General features: G+C 35.0%; 1 protein-coding gene and 1 long non-coding RNA gene across 2 annotated transcripts; both read right to left on the minus strand.

Moving 5' to 3' along the window:
* Positions 1-5,363: 5,363 nt before the first annotated feature.
* Positions 5,364-5,927, minus strand: LOC142505208 (uncharacterized). The gene has a single exon (XM_075618091.1). The coding sequence runs from the start codon at positions 5,925-5,927 to the stop codon at positions 5,364-5,366; it is 564 nt and encodes a 187-aa protein (XP_075474206.1).
* Positions 5,928-6,279: 352 nt separating this feature from the next.
* On the minus strand, positions 6,280-7,428 carry LOC142518084 (uncharacterized). Its single transcript, XR_012813468.1, has 3 exons — positions 7,212-7,428; positions 6,495-6,905; positions 6,280-6,404 (listed from the first exon to the last, which is right to left on the minus strand). It is a non-coding gene; the product is annotated as an uncharacterized LOC142518084 (long non-coding RNA).
* Positions 7,429-27,529: the final 20,101 nt, after the last annotated feature.

Consider the following 27,529-nt stretch of genomic DNA (forward strand, 5'->3'; position numbering starts at 1 on the left):
AAAATTCTCTTATAATGTGACACATTGAAATGCCTGTTAGCGCTATCTTCAGGAAACACATTTATGACATCTCTATTCGGACCTCTTTCTACTAAAAAGTTTCTAACTTTTTGATCAATGTTGTCCCACTTTGCCGGATCATCAGACCAAGTTTCCTGATTCAAGTTCTCATATTGAACAAACTCTTCATCTTTTTCATGATCATTGAATATATCCACATCGACAGACTCAAGGACTTTTTTAGTATCAATCTCATTCTCATCCAATTCATTATCTTGTTCTATGCTAATTGAACTATCAACCGTGTTTTCAACCTCTGCAACTATGTTTTTGTTTGAAACAAAGTACTTGTTGATATCTCCAGCTTGACTTTGAATCATTTCTTTGATCTTTAGCTTTCTTTTTCTTTTTTGAGACCCAGACATGTACTTAGGAGGCATGATTAATCTAAGAATTCAAAAAAATAATTCAATGAACAATAGTTGATTATAAAATGCTGTTGATTATAAAATTTTGATCTAAAAAATATCTAACTCCCATCACCAAGCTTCCCAGCCTTCAAGAAGACCAAATAAGGCCATTGAAAATTGTAACTAAAAGGAAAAAAAACTCCACCCTGATTTAGACCACAAAAATGAAAGTCAACAAATAAAAACAGAAACATAGTTCTGTGAATTATCTAGATTCCACCCTGAACTAAATCCTTAATTATAATTGTTTAAAAAATTAATTCTTGCTCAAAAGGAACATTTTAGTCAATTATTTCGTGTCAAACAACCAATTATGGTATATATCCACTTTTTCGCTGTTTATATTTTATACCATCCAAAATAAGGAAAAGTGATCAGAAAGACAGCACAAATTCCATGCTATAGAAGTTCAAAACATGATCAGCACTGTGACCAGTAGCACACATTGTTTTCTCAAAAACACTTTTGTTAAATACAAAAAAATCCTAATCCAACTGCTAGGTAGAATTCATGATTGAGCCAGGATTCGAATTTGAGCCTAAATTGACCTTCCTACTCCAATTCCAGATATAATTACTTTTCATGCTTTTCCTGTCATCTATCTCTTCAAGAATGAACCAATAAACAAAAGCACCCACGAAGATGGCTTATCATCAAATCACTAATGTCAACAATTTTACTTTTAAAATTTCACTTTTTTATCCATAATTTGTCTTCTATTTACTTAAGACTACCTACAAGCAGGACATAATGTACTAAAAATTATCATGTTTATCATTGTACAGTTAAAACAAGCAAAACCAGTCATTTAAGCCATAAAATTGCTTCCTTATCAAACTCTTATTTCAAATAAATAAATACATAGATAAATCAGAAAGTAGTCACTCATCGCATAGGCAAGCAACAAGAGTCCCATTGATAATTACATAAATAAATACTAAAATATACCAAAGCAAGAGATTTCCACACGAAAGCAAGAAAGTTGATCAAGAAAACCCAAATCCAATATATCATAAAACTACAAACCTAAATCCAATATATCAATAGAAATCAAATTATTCAAGTAGCAAGATTCGGAGGGAAAGCATTATAATACAAATATTAATGTACATAACATTAATACACTTACAAAGGTGAGCAAGTGATAGAAGAGTGGAGTGGTGAAAAGGAATTTTATAGGCATTTATTTGATATTTTATTGATTCTTTAAATTTTAATATTTATAAATTAAAAAAAAAAATTTCCTTTTATATATAATAATTTTTTTTTAAAATTTTCGGGTCCAAAAAATATATGGGCCAGAGTCATTGGACTCATTTGTCTCAGAAGAAGCACGGCCCTCACCACCGTATGTATAATCTTCCCACATGTGTTGCGATCTTCTGTTTCTTATATATGTTTCAAGGCTACTACTCTCATGTGTACCACAGGAAGAAGTAAAATCTTCATTTCTCACTCCTTCATTTATAAGTTTATCATCAACTGCAACAATCAACTGTTCATTTGGATCTACTCCCATTAAAAAGTTATGCAATATGCAACATGCTACTATAATTTCTGAATGGGTCTCTACGTTATACTTAGGCTCGGTACCACTAGCTAAAATTGAAATATTTTCTTTAAGACACCAAAAGCTCTTTCAATTGCATTCCTCAAAGATGCATTTCTATGATTAAATATTTCTTTTTGCGATTCTGGGCCACGACTGCTATATTCTGTTAGATGATATCGTGTTCCTCTATAAAGAGCAATAAAGCCATCTCTTAGCATAAATCCAGCATCAACAAGATAAAACTTACCTACACAAATATTTGTAGATTAAAATATATTGTTGTTGTTGTTTATTTTCAACAAATAATATAATTTTGATGAAATACCATTTGGAACTTTCAGCTTATCTTCTATATTAAGCGCATCATCCAGGATACGCTGATTATCTGCGGAACCTTCCCATCCAGGTAAGACATATGTAAATCTCAAATCGAAGGAACAGGCAGCCAACACATTTTGTGTGGGAAAATCTTTTCTTCTCTATACCTTGCAACATGTTCTTTAGAAACTTTGACACGAAAATGTGTTTCATCAATTGCACCAATACAATCCTACCATATGTATCAAATTAATATATACATTTTTTATATAGATATGGGCCAAAGCATTTAATCAAATGACAAAAAGTTTTGTATTTTTGTACCTTGAAATATGGGTAAAATCTAGGAATACGAAGGATTTCAGGTGAGGTTTCCTTTCCATTAGGTAGAATCATAAATTGATCTTCAAGAGATATGATTGCTTTCAATATGTTGTGGAAATTTCGACTGGTTGTTTCTCCCGAACGTACAAATATAAATCACATCAAACGATTACTTTCATTTTGTCCAACAACATACAAAATTTTGCAAATTGTTCTTCTATGGTGCTATGTAAAGCATGGTTCGTCGGAACTGTCGCGGAACTCGTCGCGGCGACCACCGTTCCAGTTCCAATATTTCGTCACGGAACGGTCGCGGCGTGGACTTACAAAAAAAATTAATTCAAAATGTTAGTAAAATTTGTGATCGAGCAAAACTTTCACAAAAAGTTCAACTAAAATAATATAGTCAATTAAGGCTTGTTGCATATTTTACCTGCAAATTTTAGAATTGAAGTGAGCTATGATCAAATGCAAATGCTAATACTAAAATGACATAATATGCATAAAACACACACAATAATGATGAAAACATACACTAAACTAATGCAATAAAACACGTAAAAACGACCTATATCAATTTTGTAGAAATATATAAATTACATTATATTAAAATATATAAAATCATTAAAAATTAATACTTCAATACAAATTATTTTACAATACTAGCACATTAAAAAATATATCGTAAAAATTACACCTTACCAGAGCTAATACCATGAGGAGTGACGGGGAGGAGCTAAATCATCAATATTTTCTCCCTGAGTATCCAGTTGATCAAATTGATTTCTAACATGTGGATATCGATATAAATTATCACCAAGTTGTCCATAGGGATATTGATTTGACTGGGTGGATGAGTGGTCATTGGAATGAGATGAATGACTCTGTAAAAGTGTTTCGTCACGTCGAATGTAATACCCGAATCCACGATATCCACTATAACTAGCAGCCGTACTCGAAGATCCATACTCAGGACCACGACGTCCAAAACCGCTCCTTATAGATGATGAATGATTAGGAAATCTATTGCGAGCACCATCAAAATAACTCTCAGATTCATTGTATCTATCACCGATATAATGAGACGATCCATAATCAAATCCACGATGTCTAATTCCACTTGTATCGAATGCTGATGTATCAAAAGAATCATGTCTAGCACTATAATTACCATAATATCCATATCCAGATGATTGATTTCCAATCGGATCATACCCAACATGTTGAGAGTCCAAATTATAACTCATCGATCCATAATTATCTCTCATTTGAATTTTCTGGTTTCCCCCCAATCCGAGGCATCTTATATGTTCTTCGACACCCATATATGGTTGAGAAGATCCAGCTGAATGTTCTTTATCACTAGCACTAGAGAATTCTGACAAACTTGCCAAGAAGCGACGTTGTTCCTCAATCCCGAGGGCGATAACCATGATCAGCATCTTGTGTTGCATAATAATTTTCATCACCTTCTGCCCATGTCATACCTTCGATATGATGGTCATCGTGACGACTTTGATCATGCGTTGTATCTTGTGATCTATGATGCTTTCCAAGTCCTTGTTGATCATTTCCATCATCTGAATCATCACTATCTTCACTATCTTCTCCATCATCTCTAGATAGAATTCTTATTTCTTTTGATTTTGTTGACTTCTGAACATTTTTATTCTTTTTTGCACGACTCTGACCGTTAGTAGTTGTGTTGTGTTCATCGGAATGTAATTCTTGAATTCCTTCATCTAGCCATGCCAAATCGTCATCTTGTAACACCGGCGGTTCATTATCCCTTATCCACTCGCTTAAGATATCATCATCATGAAAAATGTGATTGAGGTCTATCGGACTGTAATAGTCATCTTCTTCTTTTCTACATGTCAAATTTCGTACCCTGAGCCGCATGTTGTAATAAACATAAACTATTTGTGCAGCTTCTCTACAGCCAAACGATTACGAAGCTTTGTGTGCACAAGAGACCATGTACTCCAATTTCTCTCGCATCCCGAAGATGAGCATGTTTGGCTTAGAATTTTGATTGCAATTTTTCTAAGGTGTGGAGCATCGTCACCATAGTCATTCCACCATTCAGCTGATACAAAAAAAATAATTTTATATACATTTTGTAAATTATAAATTCTTTTGAAAAATACTAAACCTGGGAGAGATTTTTTCACAGCCATTTTTGCGAGTGGTGATCCAAATTCACCTGTCTGATCAGTGAATAATTTAATCTACAAGAAAGAATAAGAAAAAATCATTATGGTTTATATTTCAAATATATAGTAGGAAAAATAAGAAAAAAAATTCTACCTCACTCATCGCCGAAGCTTGCGCACTTAAGTCTGGTTCAAGTCTCTTTATTACAACCTTTAATCCTCATTTGACCTCATCAGTATAAACACAAGTTCCAGAATACTGAAGTAACGAATTTAGAAAATATGCTGAAATAACATTTACATAATCACAAATTAGAATGACAAATATATAAATGACTTTGATTATATGCTTTAAATAAGTTATATTGTTACCTGCAGCATGCAAATGTTGGTGTAATTGATTGTACCAACGATTATCGATGACATTCCAATATGATTGCCAATCTTTAGTATTTTCTTTTATTGCCAATTTTGCCCGATCCATTGCTTCATAGATAATTGACATTGTTGGCTTTTTGTCTTGATCAACAAGTTTCAAAACTTTTACAAGTGGTTCCATTGCAGCACAAACATCACGAGCTCTCTTCCAAAATCTTGCATCCATGTAACAGTTTTTTCGGCTATTTTTCTTCTTCTGCTGGTATTATTGATTTCTTCCCACTCCGCAGAAGTGCACAATCTCTTCAAATCTGAAGTATGCCGAACAAGACTTTCAATAGAAATAAATTCTGTAGCAAAGCGGGTTATTCCTGGTCTTAACAATTCACGATCATTGGTAAATGTTTTCATCAAATTCACAAGTTTATCACTGTTGTATATGAAACTTGTGATTTGTTTGGCTTTTTCAATACACTTTTTTACCTTTTCCATCTTACCAACATCTTCCAAAATGAGGTCAAGACAATGTGCTGCACAAGGAGACCAAAACAAATGTGGTCTTTCCATCATCAATTTTGCACCTGCAGCCTTATTTGCACCTTCACTATCAGTAACAACTTGCACAACATTTTCTTCTCCAATCTCGTCAATCACTTTATTCAATAGAGATAAAATGAAATCAGCTATCTTTGTTTTGTTGGAGCAATCAACTGAACTATGAAATACCATATTACGATCACAATAAATCATAAAATTGATGATCAGGATGCTTGTTGCGCGTGCTCCAACCATCACACATAACTGTACACCCGTACTTGGGCCATTTAGATTTTAATGTATTCAGATAGTTATTTATCTCATCCACCTCATCTTGTAAATAAACCCCACCAATTTAGCGTCCTGAGGGACCTTTTATTCCAGTTCCAGCCTCTGCAATGGTATTAATCATGGATTGATAATATGGTCCACTATCTGCTGCATTGAATGGAATAGCATTGTATATAAACCATTTTGAAACAGCTTTCCCAACTTCTTTGACTTTTTCAACAGCAAACCAATTTTTTATATTCTTACGTTTTGAGGGAAACATAAATGAGTCAATCCCTTTTGATGGTAATTGAGATCCATCTTTTACACTAAAGCTGCGAGGCATATCTCTTTTTAAACCAGGATTTAGGCCAAAAGATGAACTAGCACCAGGAAATCCTACAATTATAAAATTTAAGATTAGACATGCGAAATAAATTAATAATGTATGTACACACGAATTAATAATATTGTTTATATATTGTTTACCTAGACCGTGTCGGTTACGCATTTCCTCCTCAAAAACGCTTGTTTTACGGCTTTCCTTCATGACTTTTCGCAATTCTCGATTTTCAATATCTTCTGAAGCATCTTCACTGCTACTATCACTTTTCCAATCCATGTATACTTTGTTGTATTGATTCTAATACTTTTTCTTTTTTCTTTTTCAATAAATTTCGTTTTGCCTTCGAATCTTGGAGATGTTTTCGTAACATCAAAGATATTTCCTTGGGAGCATTATAACATGTTTCGACATTTCCAGTAACGTGTGCAATATACTCTTTTAATCTCGTAACTCCTCCGGTTACAACTTTTTCACAAAATTTGCATTTTACTGTCTTTCGATTATCACCTACCATATCACCGAACTCCCAACCAATATCGGGTTTTGGAGCCATTCTACAAAATACTTAAATTTACAAATTCACAACCCACTTTATTTTTTCACCCTCTAAATTGACAATATCAACCAAAAATATTTATTCTATAATTTTACAGATAATTTATCAACGTAAATTTAAATACTTTTTAATAAAACTAATGATTAACTAAGTGAATTATACATAATTAACTAAGTATACGACAAGGCCAGAATACATTAATTAACAAAATTTCTTTTTTTTTTTATCATAATCAACTACATTTATTAGTGGAACATATATAACATTAGTATTATTAACGTAAATACTTCAAAATAAATATCACCTTAGTTAAACTTTGTCGATAATTAGCTTCCAAATCCAAATAAAAGCTTCCAAATCCAGATTACAAATATTTGTGTACAAAGGAGAAACGCAGCAACAAGAGAGGTTTTTAAATAGAGAGATGATTTTTACGATTTCTTAATATGAAATAGGAAGATAGACTTGAAATTGTTGATACAAATTATTGATTCTTTTGCAAGTTGTCTGACACTCTTTTCTTGCTCCTCTTTTCTTACTCTCGGCACTCTCGGTCCATTGTTTTAACTTTTACTAGTCTTGTCCCCACAGGCCAACTCATTAGTTTTCAAATTTCTTCTGTGCGTCCAAGTCTTCTTCATCCATAAGCTCATCCAAATTCATTTTGAACAGCCGAACCGTTCCATTCGCACCGGCCGTTCCGTTCCGGCCGAGATTTCGCCGATTTCACGACACAAAACGGCGTGACACTACACTCAACGTTTTGTACTGGAACTTTGACGCGCTAGGGGCCGTTCCCGTTCCCGTTCCAGAACGGCCGTTCCGGCTAAGACCCGGCCGCTCCGGTGAACCATGATGTAAAGTACCTCTTACGGGTGTTTTTTCTCGTAATATTTTAAAGAATTTTTTAAATGCAGTCGGTCCCATATGAAGCACAGCACAAATTTTTTCTTCGTTTTCAATACGATACATTAACTCGCTCCTAACTTCTTCTCTGTTAGGATCTTTTTCTGATATATCGCTAATTATATACATCTTATTTATATGAAATAATAAATTCAAGAAAGCAAGGCAAGAAGCTATTTCTACAACAACCATTTGTGTTTTTTGAGCTGATCCGCTGATGTTATCCATCTGTAAAATAAGAAAATACTTGTATAAAATACGAAAGCTATCGTAGAAAGCCAAAATATCAATAATACATCATAATTTCTTGGACAAACAAATAAGAACAATTCTACTCACGTCAGCCTGAAAATACAGTCACAAACTAATTATTTCCTAACAATAATTGAACCAATTGAGAGTACGTGGCACTGTCTTGTGAAAACAATCATGCTTCAGATAAACTAATTTCGGTATATTTTGCACCCTTGTTTTCAAAAAGGAGTGAAGATTAATAATTGCTTTAGTAGTAATTTTTCAAAAAAAAAATATTATATCTTGATTATGTAAATTTATATTTTATCAATTATTTTACACATATCATATGTGCTAAATAGTACTATATTAGGTAACAACGTCTTTGATTAGTCTCAAAGAGATTACTCTAACTTACATTGCAGATATTTGCTAAAAAAGAAACTAGATTAAAAATCTCAACTTAAAGGGTAGGCTAAATTATTTTATATATAGAATTTGAATTGAATTTATTATCTATAAATACTATGTTCGAAAAATAAAACATATATATTGATATTGTAAATTATTATTTTAAATTAATTTTACTTGGATTCTAAAAAAAAAAAAAAAGAAAGAAAGCATGTGTAATATATATAGTTCGATTTTATAAATTTAAATAATTTCGTAAATATAATATTTTTTTAAAAAAAATTATTATGTGTATATTATTTTGAGCTTTTTTGGTCGATAAACATAAAACAAATCGTATTTTATCTGAACAAACTAATTAAGCCATCATCCAACCAATTGTACATTCTTAAAAAGCCTTTCTTTACATTTACTCGTTAAAATTGATTGAAAGTCGAGTTTCAATAAACAGCTACAAATAAAAGTTTTAAATATGAACATCTAAAAAAGAATAAGAGAAAAACTAGAATGTAAAATAAATCTGATTGGCGATTGCAATAAAGAATCAAACGAACTGACGATGGAAGACGAATGTTGTGGTTGTTGAAAAAGTAAGATGAACGGAAAAACAATGATGAAGGAAGGTGAATAGAAGAAAAACGACGTGAAGAGAAATAGAAAGGATAAAAATTATTTGCTTGAAATCCAAATCCTACTAAATCTTATCAAATCTGAAGAGATTTGAGCCAAAACAATAAAATCCCAGCAAATACCATGGAATTCTTCAAAATCCGATTTTCTTTATATTCCATGAAACTAAACAGTAAAAACTGGATTCACAAATCCATATCCTCCCAAATCCCATCAAATCCAAGCTTCCAAACATAGGGATCGATCAGTCCTATCAGATTGAAGATTTATTTCACTAAATTGACTCGTGAAACAGTATCATAAGAGTTTTTGTGCTACAAAAATTTTCATCTAAGTTGGTCTATTTTAGATTTTGGTCATGTAAGCGAAGCCTAACAAAAAATTTATAAATATGACGCTCGGAGCCGAAAAGGGCGGGAGGTGATCGCCGGTGCCATGAGGTTGCACGAACAATGAGCGGCTCTTGGCAGGCTTCTACTAAGGGAATATGAATGAACCGATCTTATACCGAAATGATCGATTCCAAAACCGTACAGGTATGAGATTGTGCATTTGAGGAGAACTTAAAATATTTGATATGTACTACTCATATCAAGAAGATGCATATTTTTTGGAGAACTAATCACATAAGAACTTCAAAGTTAAGCGTGCTTGACTTAAGGCAATTCTGAGATGAATGACTCATTGAGAAGTTTCTTAGGGTGCAGTGTGAGTGGAAACATATGCACACTGAAAATATTCTTCATGGTACAGTAAGGACAATCGTCGAATGAGAGACAATACAATCACTAAAACCAAAAGAGCATCTATTTTAAAACAATCAAATATATTGTGACCTCATATATAAAAACAAAACAACATTTATTTTTAAAAAACTCAAATATATTGTCACCTCATATTGTATCACTTTATCATACATCGATTCAAAAAACAAAAAATGGTTAAGTCCACAAAATAAAATAAAAATCTTTTTTACGAGGCTTCAAAGATCTCGCTCGGTGTCAAAGCGCATTTTGTGATTGCATTATCACTTACGAGGCGATCGACAGTGATCAGCATGAAGAGCATTCCAATTGATCCGTCATATAGGATGGATAACATCAACTCGTGATAGGCTGGTTTAATAGAGGAATTGTATCCCACCCTAAAAAAGGATTGATTCCCTCAGGGCACTTTTCTCTCTTTCATAACGTCAACGGCTGAGTCAACAAAACTTTCCTTATCGTATATTTCACTTCTCCGACTTCTTACTGAGTTTCCCCCTCATCGTTTTGCAAAAAGCCGCTCCATGAAGCTGGTGGAAGGTCCAAAGCGAGAAACCCACAGCTTATGTGCAGTGACTTGGTTAAAGGAGCCCACGGGAATCGTAGCGAGTCTTCATAGGACAATAGTCACTCTCCTTTCTTCTTACTTTGTTGACTTATTTGTACTACTTCAATACAAGTCAGCTTTCTAAAGATGGAATAATGATTATTTTCAGACACTTAGATTAGGTTGTTGTAAAAAATAGCTAATATTATCAAATTTCGAACAAGCCACATTTTTTGACAAAATTTATCACGCAAACGAGTTGTTGAGGACTCAAATGTCCTCTTTTGAAGATTAACTACGTCTTCTGCAGGCTGGCATGTCTCAAGGTGCACCTATGCTCCACCCTTGCAGTCATACAATAATACATATCCTTGCTAGTACTCTTCTGCGTTAGATATTCCTTGTAATTGTGCTTCCAATGTTCAGGTTTCTTGCTCTAGAAGCAAACATCTTCTAACTTATCGGACTTTGTGGTACTTTAAAAGTGTTTGGAGCTTGCTTCTTACTTGGTTTGTTTTTCTCGGAAGGAGCAGAATGTTTTTTCCCTTCCCTTTTGAGCCTTTCTTCATCCCAGATGAGGAGCCCACTAAGAAAACATGTTTTTACTTATTGATAATGGCTTCATAGCTAGCAAGCATGTTAACCAACTCTTCAAAGCTGGTCTCTAACTTGTTCATATTGAAGTTCACCACAAACCCATCAAACGACTGTGGTATTGACAGCAGTAGAATGTCTGTGACAATTCATTTGGAATAAAAAAGTTCAGGCCGACTAGTTTCTCGATGAGTCCAATCATCCTCACACTATGCTCATGGACCGAGGTCACTTGTCGCAGGCATGACTTTATGAGATCCTTGATAGTAGCATGCCTTAGTGGACGTGTTCGTTCAGCATACAACTCTTGTAGGTGACCGTAAATGTCAGCAGCATTTACGGCGTTCTCAATCCGCGTTTGCAACTCGTTTGACATAGAATCCAACATATAGCTCTTAACTTGCAAATCATGGTCTCATCATTTCTCACATAGCCAATTCCTCAGCAGGGGTATTGGCAGCAGCCATTTTTGGAAGCGCCTTGTTGAGAACATATGTTATTTTCTCAGAATTTTAAAAAAATTCCTCAGCTAGTCTAGGTAATTTGGTCCGGTTATTTTGTTTGATAGAATATAATAGATAGAAGATTTCGCGAAGACATCGTAAATGTACTAAAATGAAAACAGAATAAACATCACTAAATATTTTATAAGACATAAAATATGAACTTTTGTTTTTGTGAATTACCTTCCACTATTTTGATATTTTCACCACTTTCTGATGAAAACGGGAAATCTAATTTTCTTAGTGAGTATGCAAGGCCAATTTGCTAAATTATGATCCCAATTATTTGGGCAAATAACTATTTCCCAAAATTAGAGCTCAATTGCTACACATTGCAACTCTTACGTAGTATTGCCTCACTTTTCATAAAGGCCCACTAATATGGTGTCGTTTATCTTTACGTGTCGAGCCTGACCCTTAATGTTAAATCTTAATGGACGGTCGTAATGAGATCTCCAATTATCTAGGCCAAAGTCATGGGAGTTCCACGTGATTCACATCAAGAATGTCAATGGAAGTCACAGCTTTCCGACGTCCATATCTCCCCAATTATCTAGACCAAAGTCTGACCATATGTAGTGTTCATCATGCAACTACTATTGATGAAAGACAATGAAATGTTAAACTTTCTTTTTAATAAGCCTGATTTAAATTTTGAATCTTATTCAAAATGAGATATTTTTAAATTTGAAAATTTCTCTCATCATTAGATTTAAAATCTCGTGTCGTGTATATTTGCATGTTTTTCGGATTCATGCAACTCTTGTTATTATATTAATAATGACGCACATACTGATTATTTATAATATATCACATACATCATAAATAATAAAAGATGATCGATAACTCAGAGCTAATTGATCCATATGAATCATATATGAACCCATCTCCAGAACCTTTGTAAATTCATGATGCAAATGTATTATTACATAAGCTTCCATTATTTTACATGTCTTTGATATTCAAAACTGTTGAGGATTTGGGCTCATCATCTTTATATCTTGATCTCCAACAAATATTTACATTAAATTTTCATGCCAAGTAGGGATACAAATTTAAAATGTGAGAACTAGCAATAAACCAGACCCATTTTAAAATAATTATCATATATTAAAACACAACGTATAAAATATCATAACACACATAGCAAATTGGTCATGAATCATGATCATCATTTTTCATATAATATCAAATATTATCAAATCGCGTATCTTACAAATATGTCACTAACCACCATAATTTAAAATTAAATAAAACCTTTATTTAATTATTTATTATATTAATAATTAATTTTTCGTAAAACTCCTTTTATCTAAATAATAAAAATCATATTTTTAAATTTATTTATTTTATAATAAAATTTTATGATTTTGTTAAAATTATTTTCAAGGACAAAATTATCTAATTTTCATAAAGTATCAATTTTGACTCATAATTTTAAAAATCATAAAATCGCAGTTGAGCCCAAAATTTTTGAACCCATGGGTCTAGGCTACAAGAGACCATCCCTATACAATTTGTTCAAAATGATTTAAACAATACAAAATATACGATTGAGAAACCTTGGATCTGATATCACTATTGGAGTACTGTTTTCTCGCACCCAGCTGAAGTTTAATTTTTTTTACGTTCAAAACATTTTTTGGTACATTATGATTTATATAAACATTCATAGGGTGTTTAGTTTAATTTACGTTTACGTATATAATGTCAGCTCCAACTATTCTGATTTTTAAGCGGATACAGTTCTTCTTGTAAATCACTGTGAACGGTCTCCCTCTTTTGATCGCCTAATCAAGTTCACAATTGGAGACTGAGTTCTTTGTTCAGATCGTACTAGAGGTCTAAATGATTTAATGTCAAAATTAGATTGCCGAAATTTTACGAATTCGTTGGTGTTACGACGAGTTGGGGCGGCGCAACAGTGGTGGAAGGATGTCCGAAATTTTATTGTGAAATTATAGGGGCGGCCGAAAATTACTTTGTGAGGAAAAAGAGGAATTTGTATGTATTTTTTTTGTATGATTATGTTCCATTGTATCAACCTTTGATAATATATTGATAAAATATACTAACTTAATTCTACTACTCAAATCCTAATCCCATTAGGATTTCTTTATTTTCATTAATTAAAATTCTCATAGAATATATATCATGCAAAGTCAACTCTTAATAATATATGATAATATATACATATATATACATCTATACATACATTTATATGTGTATAGACATATATGTAAAATTAAATAATCATTATTTAATTTAATCAATTCTATGCCCCTCTAGAGTATTCCATGAGAACCATGAATATATAGTGTCACCACTACTAAAATTATTATTTAATTAGTATATTTTAAATTTACGAAATAAATACTTGTGAACTCATTATAACTATTCATTATAACCATGATCGACGATCAGACAACGTCTATGTAATTTCAAATATCAAAATTTTCACTGCTACATTTTGGCAGCTGCCAATTTTGTGAACTCTTTCACAAAAAATACAGTTATACTCTCTTTACAAAATTGGCAAGTCAAGCTAACTTCCACAGCTTCTAATGATGAAATCCACATATAAACTCTTTTATAAGCTATATGTTTTATCTTCATCCTACTACAGTCACCATTTGACTATCTCGATGGGAACAAAGAATCTGATACTTGTGTGACCCTCAATGATTCAGAGATACAACTAGCCGTGAGTTCACAACTTTATTGCGATTCAAAACAACATTTATTCTTATCCAGAATTACTCTAATTAGCCTCATTCTTTTCATTAACACCTTCATCAAGAATATAAAACTCAAGTCTGATTGAATCCATCGATTCATGGTAAGAGCGTCTAGTATCGCCCATGATCCACTATGTATCACTGATGGTGCCTGAAAGAAACATAAGTTATGGTTGATGTACAATATGATCCATTCAACTCATATATTCTGATCGATTATGCAACTATTGGTATATCGAGAGTTGCAAATGAATTCGGTAACAATATGCTATATTTAATAATGACATCGGATATGCAAATAGAGAACCACCTTCCCTAAAGCATATATCTTACTTTGGTCAGAGATTTCTTGCACTATTAACACATCAAATAACACAGGATATCTTCACTCATAACCAAACGGTGAATCCTCGACTACAATGGATTGGTTCCTTCGATACTACACTCAACTTCACCAACTGATGGCCCTTAATAGAGTCAGTAAAAGCGACAAAGTAAGTGCCAGTATGTAGGGCTTTCATGTTGTCACGGGTCAAATGACCAATTATGTACAACCATAACCGCAAACATATCCACTCGTTAAGCGATAACTACTTGATAAAAAAATATCTTACACTTAACTCTCACCCCTAAATTTTTTTCACTCCACTACTGTTGATGGAGATGGGTTCAGCAAAAAGTCAAGAAAATATTATTTTTAGGTGGCAGAGTGAAATAAAAATGGGGTGTTGGCACAACACTAAATATTGAATAGTCCAGAAATAGAAAACGAAACGTGTTAAGAGAGCAAGCGAACACTCGTCTCAATGACTCTCTCTGAAACAAACACTTCTCCACGGAAAATGGGTGCATGAATGAGCCAATACAACCAAATTTATTCATTTCCCCCCTTTTTCCAATCTTTTTAATATTTTTTAATTGATCTCGTCTCCAGATTTCAGCATTTCATTCTAGTTATTTTTGTATTCCTCACAACAAACAAAACAAAATATAATCAAACATCATTTGAAAATTTGAAGATTTGAAAGAGAAATAAGTATATACTCGTAATGTTATTACTATTATGTAATGTTATAGCAACTAGATTTGTTTCAGTTTAGGTCTAGTCGTTCTTAATTAGAATTTTTGTGAGTGGAGTTAGTGTGAGTTGTTACGGTCGAGCAAGGTAGTGTGGGTTGAGTGTGCTCAGTGTGTGGGTCAAGCAGGTGGGTGGAGTGTGCTCAGTGTGTGGGTCGAGTGTGATAAGATGCCAGTTGAGTGTGCTAAGTGTATGGGTCGAGCAGGTAGTGTGGGTTGAGTGTGGTATGGGTCGAGCATGTGGGTGGAGTGTGCTAAGTGTGTGGGTCGTGTGTGCTGAGATATGTTAGTATTGCCACATGTGATCAAGAGAAGACGTAGAAGAAAAAAAATAGATTTCCTTCTATTGGAGAATTCGATAGAAGATAGAGTTGAATGATATGTAATTTGCTTGAATTTAAAGACAATCGATTTACTAATGTGTTTGTATTTTTCTTGACAGAGATTTTAATGTATTTGTGGTGAATTTTTAAGTTTGGGTCGAGTGGGTGGTGAGTGGGTTGATTTTGGGTCGAGTGGGTGCTAAGTGGGTCGAGTCAACATAGATTGTAATGTGTTTGTGGTGAATTTTTAAGTTTAGGTCGAGTGAGTGGTGAGTGGGTCGATTTTGGGGTCGACTGGTGGAGAGTGGGTGGAGTTCGAGGTATGGTTTAGGGTTTTGTTTAGGGTTTGTGTCGATTTTAGGTCGAGTTGGTGAATTTTGAGTTTTGATAATGTTGTAATATATAATTGATATTTATGATGATAACTTTAAATATAATTAGAATGTATATCTAGTATATAAAAAATTTATAATTATGTAAACATTTTAATATGATTTATGTATTATAATTTAAGTGCGTTGTTAAAAAATTCATAACAATAGTGAAACCTAATGTTAAGAATGTACCATTTAGTCGAGCAATGTGAGTTGAATATCCACTCGACTGAATGTTTAATGTATCTATAATTCATAACAATAGTGGAACCTAAAAAATTCATAACAAATTCTAACACGTTCACTCGACTGACTGTTTAATGTATCTCAATGGGTCGAGCCATATGAGTTGAATGTTTAATGTATCTCAATGGGTCGAGCCTCCATGTTTATTTCGTGGGGAGTTAAATATGCAAAAAAAACAAAAAATGTTATTAATTGTCAAAATTTAAAATTAAGTAGTGTTATAGTAAAAAATTAGGTTGAGTCGCTGAGATTTGGGTGGAATAATAGTAGACTCGACCCAAACCTTACCCCTCTAGCCAAACATCAAACCCTCAACCCACAGGTGGGTCGAGCTCGACCTAGGTGTGAAAAGCTCGACCCAGGTGAAGAGCTTGAGTCGAGCTAACCAGGGCCCTTCTAATTGTCTCTGTCGGCGGCGGGACTCTTACATCCGAGCGAGAGGGCGAAGGTTCAAAAATAAATGAATTGCTCTTCACACCTAGGTCGAGCTCGACCCTACAGTAGGTATGTCAAATAAATTATGAATAGTGAAAATCGGGTTTGGAAGTGATTTTATCCTGTTTATGGATGATAGCCCGTAGGTATGATGTTCTCGCATAGAATATGAGCAGTTTTCTTGCGAATGCTATAAACGTCACACTAACCGTTGGATTTGGCCGAAATATGAATATGTTATTTGAAACATATGGAAGCGTATTGTGAACGGTGGAGCTCGGATTACGATATCCCGAACGAAAGAAAAAAATTTATGAACATGGACAGAATTTTGATGACTCGTGTAGAATTTTTGGGAGTAAATTTCGAAAATTGAATAGGAAACTAGAAAATTTCAGTGTAAGCTTCTCCTATTTATAGAGAGATGGCTGCTATCCTGATTGTGTATTATCCTCGCGTTTGAACTTTTGAATCAAACTTTAAATTTGGCATAATTATCATTCTTTATCCATGATACTGGATAATTTCAAAATCTATATATTCATTCCTTGGATATATTTTCAAAATATTCTCCTGTCCAAGCTTGTCTAATTTCCAATATTCGGTAGATCTTTTATTTTCTAATACAATTAAATCTTCGCTCTTAAATCTCAAAAATGTCCTTTCGTAATTTCGAACTTAATGATAATTTTTCCCAAAAATAGGAATTTTGATTTTTCCTAAAATCTGGTAGGCAAACTTTTAAATTTTCTCATGCCTGCATTTTTTTTATCGTGTAGAATTTTCACTATCTCTACTATTTCAAAAATCCTACATTAAATACTCCAAAATTTCGAAATTTAGGGATCATATTATCCTCTTGCTTGATCTTTATCCAGGTATATCAATATCATCTCAAATCTTAGATCTCTATCTGATATAATATTTTCAACTTTGAATTTATATCTCAAAATTTACTTGCTTATATCCAAAAATTACTTATTTAATTTTTTAGATCATGATCTATTTATTCATCCCAAGTTCAAAATATTTACACGATATTATCTTAAATTTCGAGCTCCAAAAATATTGTACACGTTATAATTACCCACACAACTTTAAATAAACTTACAAATCTTACATCTTAAATATAATAATGAGATAGATACCTAAAGATTGAATAATCCTAGCACACTTAAATTACAAAAATATTATCACAATTACAAAATCTTGGGTTTTACACAAAATAAAAAATAGGACATTGATGAATGCCCATTATCTCTTCTAGTAATAAAAAAATGTCCTAAAAAGCTTGATAAACTTCGCCTAATCTTGCTTAAGCTTTAATCTTCCCTAAAACACTTTGATTTGGCCAAAAGCTGTCAAACACAAGTTGGTGATAGTAAGCGTCATTAACTATGCTTAAGTGCGACTTCTTAAAAACGAAATTGATGAATAAGAAGACAATGAAATAAAAATTAACAATTTTATTAGTAAATGATGCTATCAATATACATTCATGTTTAAGCACGATTTTTTTAAAAAGAAAGATTCATGAATAAGAAGAACTTTAATCAGAAATTCTTTTAGAAGTAATGCTAGCAATGTGTGATCTAAGATAATTAAGTTTAGCAATTGTGAACTAGAGGTATATATTGATATTTTATACCCTACATTAATACTAATGTTTTAACGTAGTCCCATTAAATTAGATTTATATTGGACGACACGAGATATGAAGTGAATGACATAAAATATTTAATTAAAATCTAACAAAAAATAATTTATTACACTTAAATTTATTATATTTATGTATTTTTTCCTCTATTATTGTAAAGTAATTTTTTCAACATTTAAGCTCGTGTTAACATCACTTAACCTTAAAAAGCTTGAAGCTATGCTCTTATTCTTCAATGCGATGAGCACTTTTTAGAGCCTTGGTACTAATAAGGAAAACGGGGTTTCCCTATAAATATATGCTCAAATAACCCGACATTATACTCACCTATGGAACATTATACTGCATTTGCAAGATATTATGCTTGAATTATCAAATTTTGTGTCAATGTATTATTGATAAAGTTTTGTGTTTGGTAGACTAAAATGTTTATTTCTCAAAATCTTACTCATTTAATATACAAAGGTGGCTTTCCAAAAAACACTATGCTCAAATGTGAGAACCCGAATTTTTCAGCATTTCAGCAGCAATGCAAAATTTTCAGCAGAAGCCAATATTTCAGAAGCTGGTATTTTTCCAGCAGATTAGAATCCTGCAGCAGACAACATGTAAAATCCAGCAGCAGAAGAGCGAGATTCCAACAGACAGTAATTGATTCAGCTTATGACTTGTAACTGAAGCATTTAACATGGAATAAAGGCTGTTAATGTCAGATTATGGTCATTAATTGGGAGGACTAACAGTCAGAATTTTGCCTATAAATAACACCCTCAAACCTCTGAATTGATGTTACACAAATCTTGAGATTATCACTTGAATTTTCAAGTTAAGAGAGTGTTTATTTTCGAGCAGTAGAAACCAATAGCAAGAACAAGCAGATTCCAAACTTCAACCGAAACTTTATAGCAAATTACGGTAAGTGGGCTTATGTATAAATATCTTGAAATCAGTTTGATAATTCCTGTTTTATATATTTCTGATCTCTGATTTTTGAAGCACTGAAACCTAGTGAACTAATGGTAAGAATATATATTTTGAATATTTCTGAATTCTGATTTCTGATTCTGGCCTCACCCCTTAGAGGAGAGAACATATAGGGGACTGATATCAGTTAGCCATGAAATTCACAAATGTGCTCAGTGCTTACTTACTTGCTAATTTCTGATTTCTGTTCTGAATATTGATTCATGTTCTGAAAATAAGAGTTTCTGTATATTAGTTGTATTACTGTTTCTGTTGAAAATGATTTTGAAAACTGGGAGTTATTCCCGCCCCCGCTTGCTAAGTGACGATCATATCACTGACCCACCAAACCTATCTCAGATAAGAACAAAGAAGCATTGTTAGAAGAAGAAGAGCAGAATCAATTCTGGGGCTGGTGAAGAAGATTGTTGTTCTCAGTTCTAGTTTATGTTTCCGCTGTATCTGTTAAAATAATGTTATGTTTGGTTTTACATTTCCGCTGTAAAACATTAGTGATTCGAGTTTGTATCAGACAATGAATTAATTAGTATTATGAATAAAAAGACTGGTTTCTGAATCTTGTACTTCTGAGGTTGTTGTTTTCGAATGTAAATTTGAGAACACCGGTGTCGACTAACCCCACCCCTAGGGCGTGACATTGAAGTGATATCAGAGCAAACCAGGTTTCATAATGTGGGGATGAGGAACTAGAAATAATGAGTTCTGATAGACTTCTGAAAATAAACTACTGTAATAGACTTCTTAAAATAAACTACTGTAATAGACTACTGAAATGAGTAGAAAAAAAATCAGTAGACCAAAACCAGTAGACCAAAAACAGTAGCATCAGACCAGTAGACTGGAAACAGAACCAGCAGATGGGAATCAGTAGATCTGAATGCAGAAGACTTGGTCAGTAGACCAGGAATGCAGCAGACTGGTTCTAACAGTGCTGAAAATCAGCAGACTTGATTGCAGTAGCATCAGAATTGCAGTAGATAGTGAATTCCAGCAAGCGCATGCAGTAGGCCTTGCAAAATTGTATGGAAGTTGAGGTGTTTTTCGCACAAACTTCAAACGGCCAAAACTTTTGATCCAGGAAGAATTTTTACTATTAAAAGATACGGTTGGAAAGCTCTCGACGAGGATAACCTAACATAGAACCAAACTTTCATTCTAGCACCGCCGAAGAACCCCAAAATCCTCGTTTAGATAGTGATATCATCATTTCCGTAAAATTTTCCAAAATTTTGAAACTTTGAGGAATTTTCATTTCCAAACGGCTCTCTATTTGTGCACCAAATTTGGTATACTTCATGTTCTTGATGTGAAGGATTTTTAATAAAATTTTCACGAGATTCCGAGATCGAAAAATTTTGAGCTATTTTCTTCTATTGAATGATATAGGGTGTACTAATTCTGTTCATTTCAGTAATTGTCTACAACTCGACTTGTACTCTTGATATCATTTCTGAACCTTCACTCTCATGTTTTGGATGTAGGATATGACTGACCAGGGTAGCTACATTAAGAGCTTAGAGAAGAAGATAGAGAAACTAAAGGAACATAACTACTGCCTAGATTTGGACAAAGATGAATTACAACGTAGAACAGAACACTTCAGGGATGATGTTCAACGTTATGCTCACTATCTGCATGAGGCAGAAGAGAGAAATAAGAAAGCTCAAGAGGATTTTCGAAACCTCTCAAGAGACTGTTGCAGAGTTAATCGAGTTACGTAATAACTTGGTTGAGAAGATTCAAGTTCTTAGCGACCAGAATACAGTTCTGCATGGTCATATTGAACATCTAGAAACAGTAATAGCCAACCATGAAGATGAACCCGAGGAGGATCTCGAAGAAGAAGAAGAAGTCGAAGAGGATCCTATGGATTTGGGATTAGGTGAAGTGATAGATTAGACCTTCAGTAGTAGTTCGTTGTAATAACAATTGTTTCATTTACATTTCTGTTAGCATTTTCGAAGTTTAGTTGTAATTGCAATTTTGTGGAAATCAATAAAATTTATTTCTATCAATTGGTTTCATATTTAATTCTTGAGCAATTACTCAACCATTTTGTTTCCTTTGTTTAGTCCATATTCCGCCAAAAACCTTAGAGCTTTCATATTTGTAGGAAATAGACGGAAGACCTATGAGAAACAACCGCAACCCTCGTTATGGAAACCGCAACAACAACCGCAACGATGAGGCTGCACAACAACCACCACCAGCAGTTGGCCTCAGTCAGGCGGATCTGATGGCTATAGCCACGATTGTGGCAACCACCCTACAAGGATTTGTCAACCCTAATGCTAATCAGCCACCGCCACCACCTCCAGCTCAGAATGGGACTAAGCAGCATTATGAGTCCCTCCGAAGAGCATGAGTCCCGAACTTCGATGGAAGCTCCGATCCTGAGGTCGGACAGAATTGGATGAAGGAGGTGGAGAATCATCTTCGACTACTTGAGGTTCCACAAGGGATCAAGGTAGATGTGATTATACCTTTTCTTGTGGATAAAGTAGCCAAATGATGGGTAGGAGTCTCACCAGTTATGGTAAGGGCGGGACCTATCACTTGACAAAGGTTCCGAGAGGCATTTCTGAAGCAGTACTTCCCGACAGCAGTTCGAGTGCAGAAGCTGTCAGAATTTGAAAGCTTGGTTCAAGAACCAAACATGACAGTGGTGGAGTATTCATCCAAGTTCCACTCATTGGGAACTTACTCCCCAACCATCATGGGAGACGAGGCCTTGAAGATGCATCGCTTCAAGAAGGGATTGAACAGCCATATTAAATCTTCCCTTGCTGTTATCGAGTCCAATAGTTTTGATGAATTGATGGGAGCCGCCATCAGAGTTGAGAATGACATCAAGAGGCGTGAAGTTGAGAACAAACTCAAACGTCCTCAGTTAAGCCAGTACCAACCGGACCAACAATTCAAGAAGCCTAGGTTCTCAAGTAATAAGTTTACCAGTGCTCCAGCCAAAGGAACCACTTCTTCCCCATCAAGCAGAGAGGAAGTCAAGTGCCAAACTTGTGGATTCAGTCACACTGGTAAATGCCGTAGGAATTCTGGAGCTTGTTTTCGTTGTGGAAAGATGGGCCATCGCATTGCTCAATTCCCTTTTCCATATCCAAGGAATGGTCCATCAGGAGGAACAACTCCAAACAAACCTAAGGAGAACAAGCCAAATGCTCGAGTCTATGCTATCACTCAGGAAGAGGCTGACAACTCAAATGATGTCGTAGCTGGTACCACTCTAATCAATAATATACCTGCTTATGTGTTATTTGATTGTGGTGCTACGCATTCATTCATGTCTAAGAGATTTGCCAAGAAGTTAGGAGCTAAGCCTGATAACTTAGAAGAACCATATAGAGTAGCAACTCCTGCAAATCGAATTTTAGAAACTCGCACTCCATATCGGGATATTAATGTACTCATAGAAAATCAAGTTTCAAGGCAAACCTAATCCAACTAAACATGGTGGAATTCAATGTAATTCTTGGAATGGATTGGTTAGCCAAGAATCATGCTTTAGTAGACTGTCATGGAAAGACAGACGGTAACCATCCAATTTCCACACCAAGAGAAACTTTTATTTCATGGTAAGACAAAAGAACGAAAGACTTCTTCTTTCTGCTTGCTAGACTTGGAAAGCCATGAAAAGTGGAGAAGAAGTTTACCTAGCTATGCTAAGCGAGGTAAATAAAGAAACCACACTTACACTAGAAGAGATTCTAGTAGTACAAGAGTTCCCGGATGTCTTTCCTGAAGAACTCCCTGGCACAATTCCCGACCGCGAAGTGTAATTTGAGATTAATTTAGTACCCAATGCTACACCAATCTCAAAAGCACCGTACCGAATGGCTCCAGCAGAGTTGAAAGAACTCAAAGAACAACTTCAAGAGTTGTTGGATAAGAAGCAAATCCGACCAAGCGCATCTCCGTGGGGAGCTCCTGTTCTGTTTGTGAAGAAAAAAGACGGAAGCATGAGATTGTGTATTGATTATAGGGAACTACATAAGATCACAATCAAGAATAAGTACCCACTTCCAAGGATAGATGACCTGTTTGACCAACTCAAGGGAGCTACAGTCTTTTCCAAGCTCGACTTAAGGTCAGGCTACCACCAACTGAAGGTCAAGACAGATGATATTCCGAAGACAGCCTTCAGAGCGAGATATGGACACTATAAATTTATAGTAATGCCGTTCGGATTAACATACGCTCCGTCAGCCTTCATTGATCTCATGAACAGGGTGTTCAATCCATTTCTTGACAAGTTTGTCGTAGTATTCATCGACGATACTCTAGTATATTCTTCAAATGAAGAAGACCACAAAGAATATCTTCGTCTCACCCTCCAGACGCTGAGAGAGAAGGAACTGTACGCCAAGTTCAAGAAATGCGAATTCTGGATAGAGAGCGTTACATTCTTAGGTCAAATAATATCAGCAACAGGAGTATGTGTGGACCCTAAGAAGGTAGAAGCAATAATGGATTGGTCGAGGCCAAAGAATGTGACAAAAATTCGAAGCTTCTTGGGACTAGCAGGCTATTATCAAAAATTTGTTGAAGTATTCTCTTCAAAAGCAATACCTCTCACCAAACTCACACAGAAAAACTCTAAATTTCAATGGAGTGAAGATTGTGAGAAGAGTTTCGAGACTTTGAAGAAAAAGCTCACCTCCACGCCAGTATTGGTAATGCCAACTGAAGGCAAAGACTTCACCATCTACAGTGATGTATCTAAAGAAGGTTTAGGATGTGTACTCATGTAAGAGGGAAGAGTGATTGCATACGCATCGAGACAGTTGAAGCCGTATGAACATAATTACCCAACGCATGATCTCGAACTAGCTGCAGTGGTGTTTGCACTAAAAATTTGGAGACATTATCTGTAAGGACCGTGTATCGTATTATCGTAAATCCTATGTTGATTATCGATAATTTATGAAATTTTCATGTGATTATATATATGAGGTATATCATGACAATGGAAAATGAGAAAATAAGTGTTAATAATGAAATATCGTACAAGATATTGATTAATTAACAGAATTGAAGTTGTAAGAGCTTGAGTGGAGAAACCGGACGTCGATACAATACAAAACCAATATTTTGTACAGAACTTATGGCGCCCGAGCGGTAGAAAATGACTGCTCGAGCGCCAGTGTGGAAAAATTAAGGCTCGGACAGAACGTTCCGCGCCCGATCGGTAGTTTTGACCGCCCGAGCGCTCGGGAGGTGCAAGTAAAACTCGGGGACAGAATGTCTCGCGCTCGGGCGCGAGAATTCTACCGCCCGAGCGCGAGAGCGGTGGGGATAAGAATCAGAATTTTGTTTGCTTCTTTCTTCATTTCCTTATAACATTTTCAAGAAAGAGAAAAGAGAAATCGATTTCTTTCGTCCGAATCGACTTCGAAACGTTGTCCAAACGCGAAACAAATTATATATCCGGAATCTTCGCGTCGAGAGCTTCATGTAAATTTCTTCTAGTTTCAGCAGCTCTAAATATGAAAGTGCTGAAATAGCACGTATTTGAAGTCGAGATTCATATATGTGATATAATAACCGAAAAGAAACTCGTATTCGAAGTCGGAATTGAATTATGTTATGATTTTAATTTGATATGAATTTTCAAAGTTTAAAAAGATATTTGGAACTTATATTATTGATTTTGGATCATGTTATTCATTGAAATGAATATGTTATTGATGTAGATAGATTATTATACTGATATCTTCAAACTACATCAACTGGAACGAAGAATTGAGGTATGCTTGCGACCGGGATAACATACGACAGGTATCTGTATTATATGATATATGTTTGATTGATTTGATTGAGAATATGTGTCTATATGCCTTAATGTGATGATTTAATGTGGCATACATGACATTGTGATTTGAATATCGATGTATAAAATAAATGTTTTGTTAACAAACATCGTTTGATGCATACATCGATATATGACATGCATGTTGAGCTATGATCCTTGAATACCCTGATATGATTTGATTGGATTCTGGGGTTTGTGAACACAATGCTATGTTTGGTATTACATGACCCTTAAAACATAGACATTTGTGGCCCCGACGAATTGATTGAGATTTGGAATTTGATGGCGCTTTGTCGACGCTATCATAAGAGTATCCCTGATTGAGGCCGGTGTGCTAGCTCGAGCATTGATTTGATAGCGATTCGTTTGATTCTGACATGTGCTCAGTGGATGGGCATTTGACCTGATACCTCCACGACATACATGCATTGCATACCATATATCATTGTTTAGATACTTGTGGTATATATGATGTTTGTTCCATACGGAGCTCTGCTCACCCCCAAGAGGGGCTGTTGTTGTCTTTGTGTACACTGGAATAGGCACAAATGAATTGTGCGTATGTGTTTTTTATTTGTATTACTTGCTCCTACTTGATTTAGTTTGAGTAAGTTATTGATGAGATTGATTATATGAGATGATGAGATTATGAAATTGATATTGATTTGTGATATTCATTCCTTGATTTGTAGATGGATCACACAAATGAAACTGCGAGTAGCAGTACTGAGAGAATAGTCAGACAATTTGAAAGATTGTCCATGGATATAGTGATGGCTCGATTCCAGGATTTGAAACCACCGAGGTTCTTTGGCACTGAGAGTGCAGAAAGAGCAGATGCTTGGTTAAAGGATATCGATCATTTATTTAATATTGTTGAATACTCCAAGGCTCGGAGACTGAAACTTGCTCTTTATCAATGGAAATACCGAGCAAAATCTTGGTGGGAAGCCGCTGAGATTCGATTGAAAGGGGCCGGGATTGAAGTCACATGGGATGTCTTCAAGGCCCAGTTTTTGGAGCAGTATTCCCCTCCTTCTTATTATACTGCCCAAGAGAATGAATTCAATAGTTTGCAGCAGGGAACGATGATTGTTGCAGAGTATGCTTCGAAGTTTTCTACTCTGTTGAAATATGCACCTCATGTAGCTGGGAATGCAAAAGCAAAATATAACAGGTTTGTAAATGGATTGCATCCTGCTTTATATACTTTTGTTGTTTCTGGTTTGCCTACCAGCTACGCAGAGGCGGTTGAATGAGCCAAGGCAGCCGAGGCTGGACTCAGGCGAGGAGGTCCACAGTATACTCCTCCACCACCAGTGTCAGCTCAGTAGCCTACATTGCGCCCGAGAGGTAAAAAGTTCAAGAAGACTGGTTCCACTGTTTCTTCGTCTTCTTCGAGTTCGAGTGGATCCCAGAGAGGGAGTCCTGTGATTGCTCCTTATTGTAGTCATTGTGGGGGTAAACATGCTATCGAGTAGTGTCGAGGTATGTTTGGTACTTGTTATCAGTGTGGGCAGGAAGGCCATTTCTCTCGAGTATGTCCGAACAGGGGTATGACTTCTTCTCAACCCCAGCCAGGATTTAGAGGTGGCCCCAGTATGATGAGACCTGTTGTTCCTGTTCCCTCTTTTCAGCAGTCGATTGTTCCACGATATCGAGTACCAGGTGGTCAGACTGCTCAAGTCCCTCCTCAAATTCGAGTGTATGCTATGACTGAGGAGGCGAAAGAAGTTCCTGGTGGTGTGATTGCAGGTATTTGCATGCTTTGCTATTATCCTGCACGTGTTTTATTTGATACAGGAGCATCTCATTCATTCATATCTCATGCATTTGTTGCATCTCACGGTATTGAGTGTACCCCATTGTATGATACATTATCAATAGCCACGTCAGCAGGAAAGATTATTTTGTCTGAGCAAGTTGTGCATAATTGTGTATTGATATATGAGGACAATGTGATATTCTTGAATTTGATTGTCCTCCCAATGCACGACTTTGATTGTATTGTTGGCATGGATATCTTGACGACAAATCGAGCTACTGTTGATTGTTTTCATGGAGTGGTTCGATTTAGACCTATTGATGGACCCAAGTGGAATTTTTATGGCAAGGGTTCCCAAGCCAAAATTCCATTGGTATCTTCCTTGGAAATGTCTCGACTTTTGACTAGTGGAAATGAGGGTTATCTTATCTACGCTACTGATGTCTCTAAGAAAGGAGCCTTCTTTATCTGAGATTCCTGTTGCGAAAGAATTCCCGGATGTATTTCCCGATGAGATTCCTGATTTTTCTCCTCATCGAGAAGTTGAGTTTAGTATTGATCTTGTACCGGGAACTGCGCCCATTTCTAAAGCTCATTATTGCATGGC

Source organism: Primulina tabacum, chromosome 1 (genome assembly GCF_025594145.1).
Source record: "Primulina tabacum isolate GXHZ01 chromosome 1, ASM2559414v2, whole genome shotgun sequence".
Lineage (NCBI taxonomy): Eukaryota > Viridiplantae > Streptophyta > Magnoliopsida > Lamiales > Gesneriaceae > Primulina > Primulina tabacum.

Bases quoted from the DNA above. Each gene is read 5' to 3' on its own strand.
- LOC142505208 (XM_075618091.1), bottom strand. From the start codon at position 5,927: ATGGTATTTCATAGTTCAGTTGATTGCTCCAACAAAACAAAGATAGCT.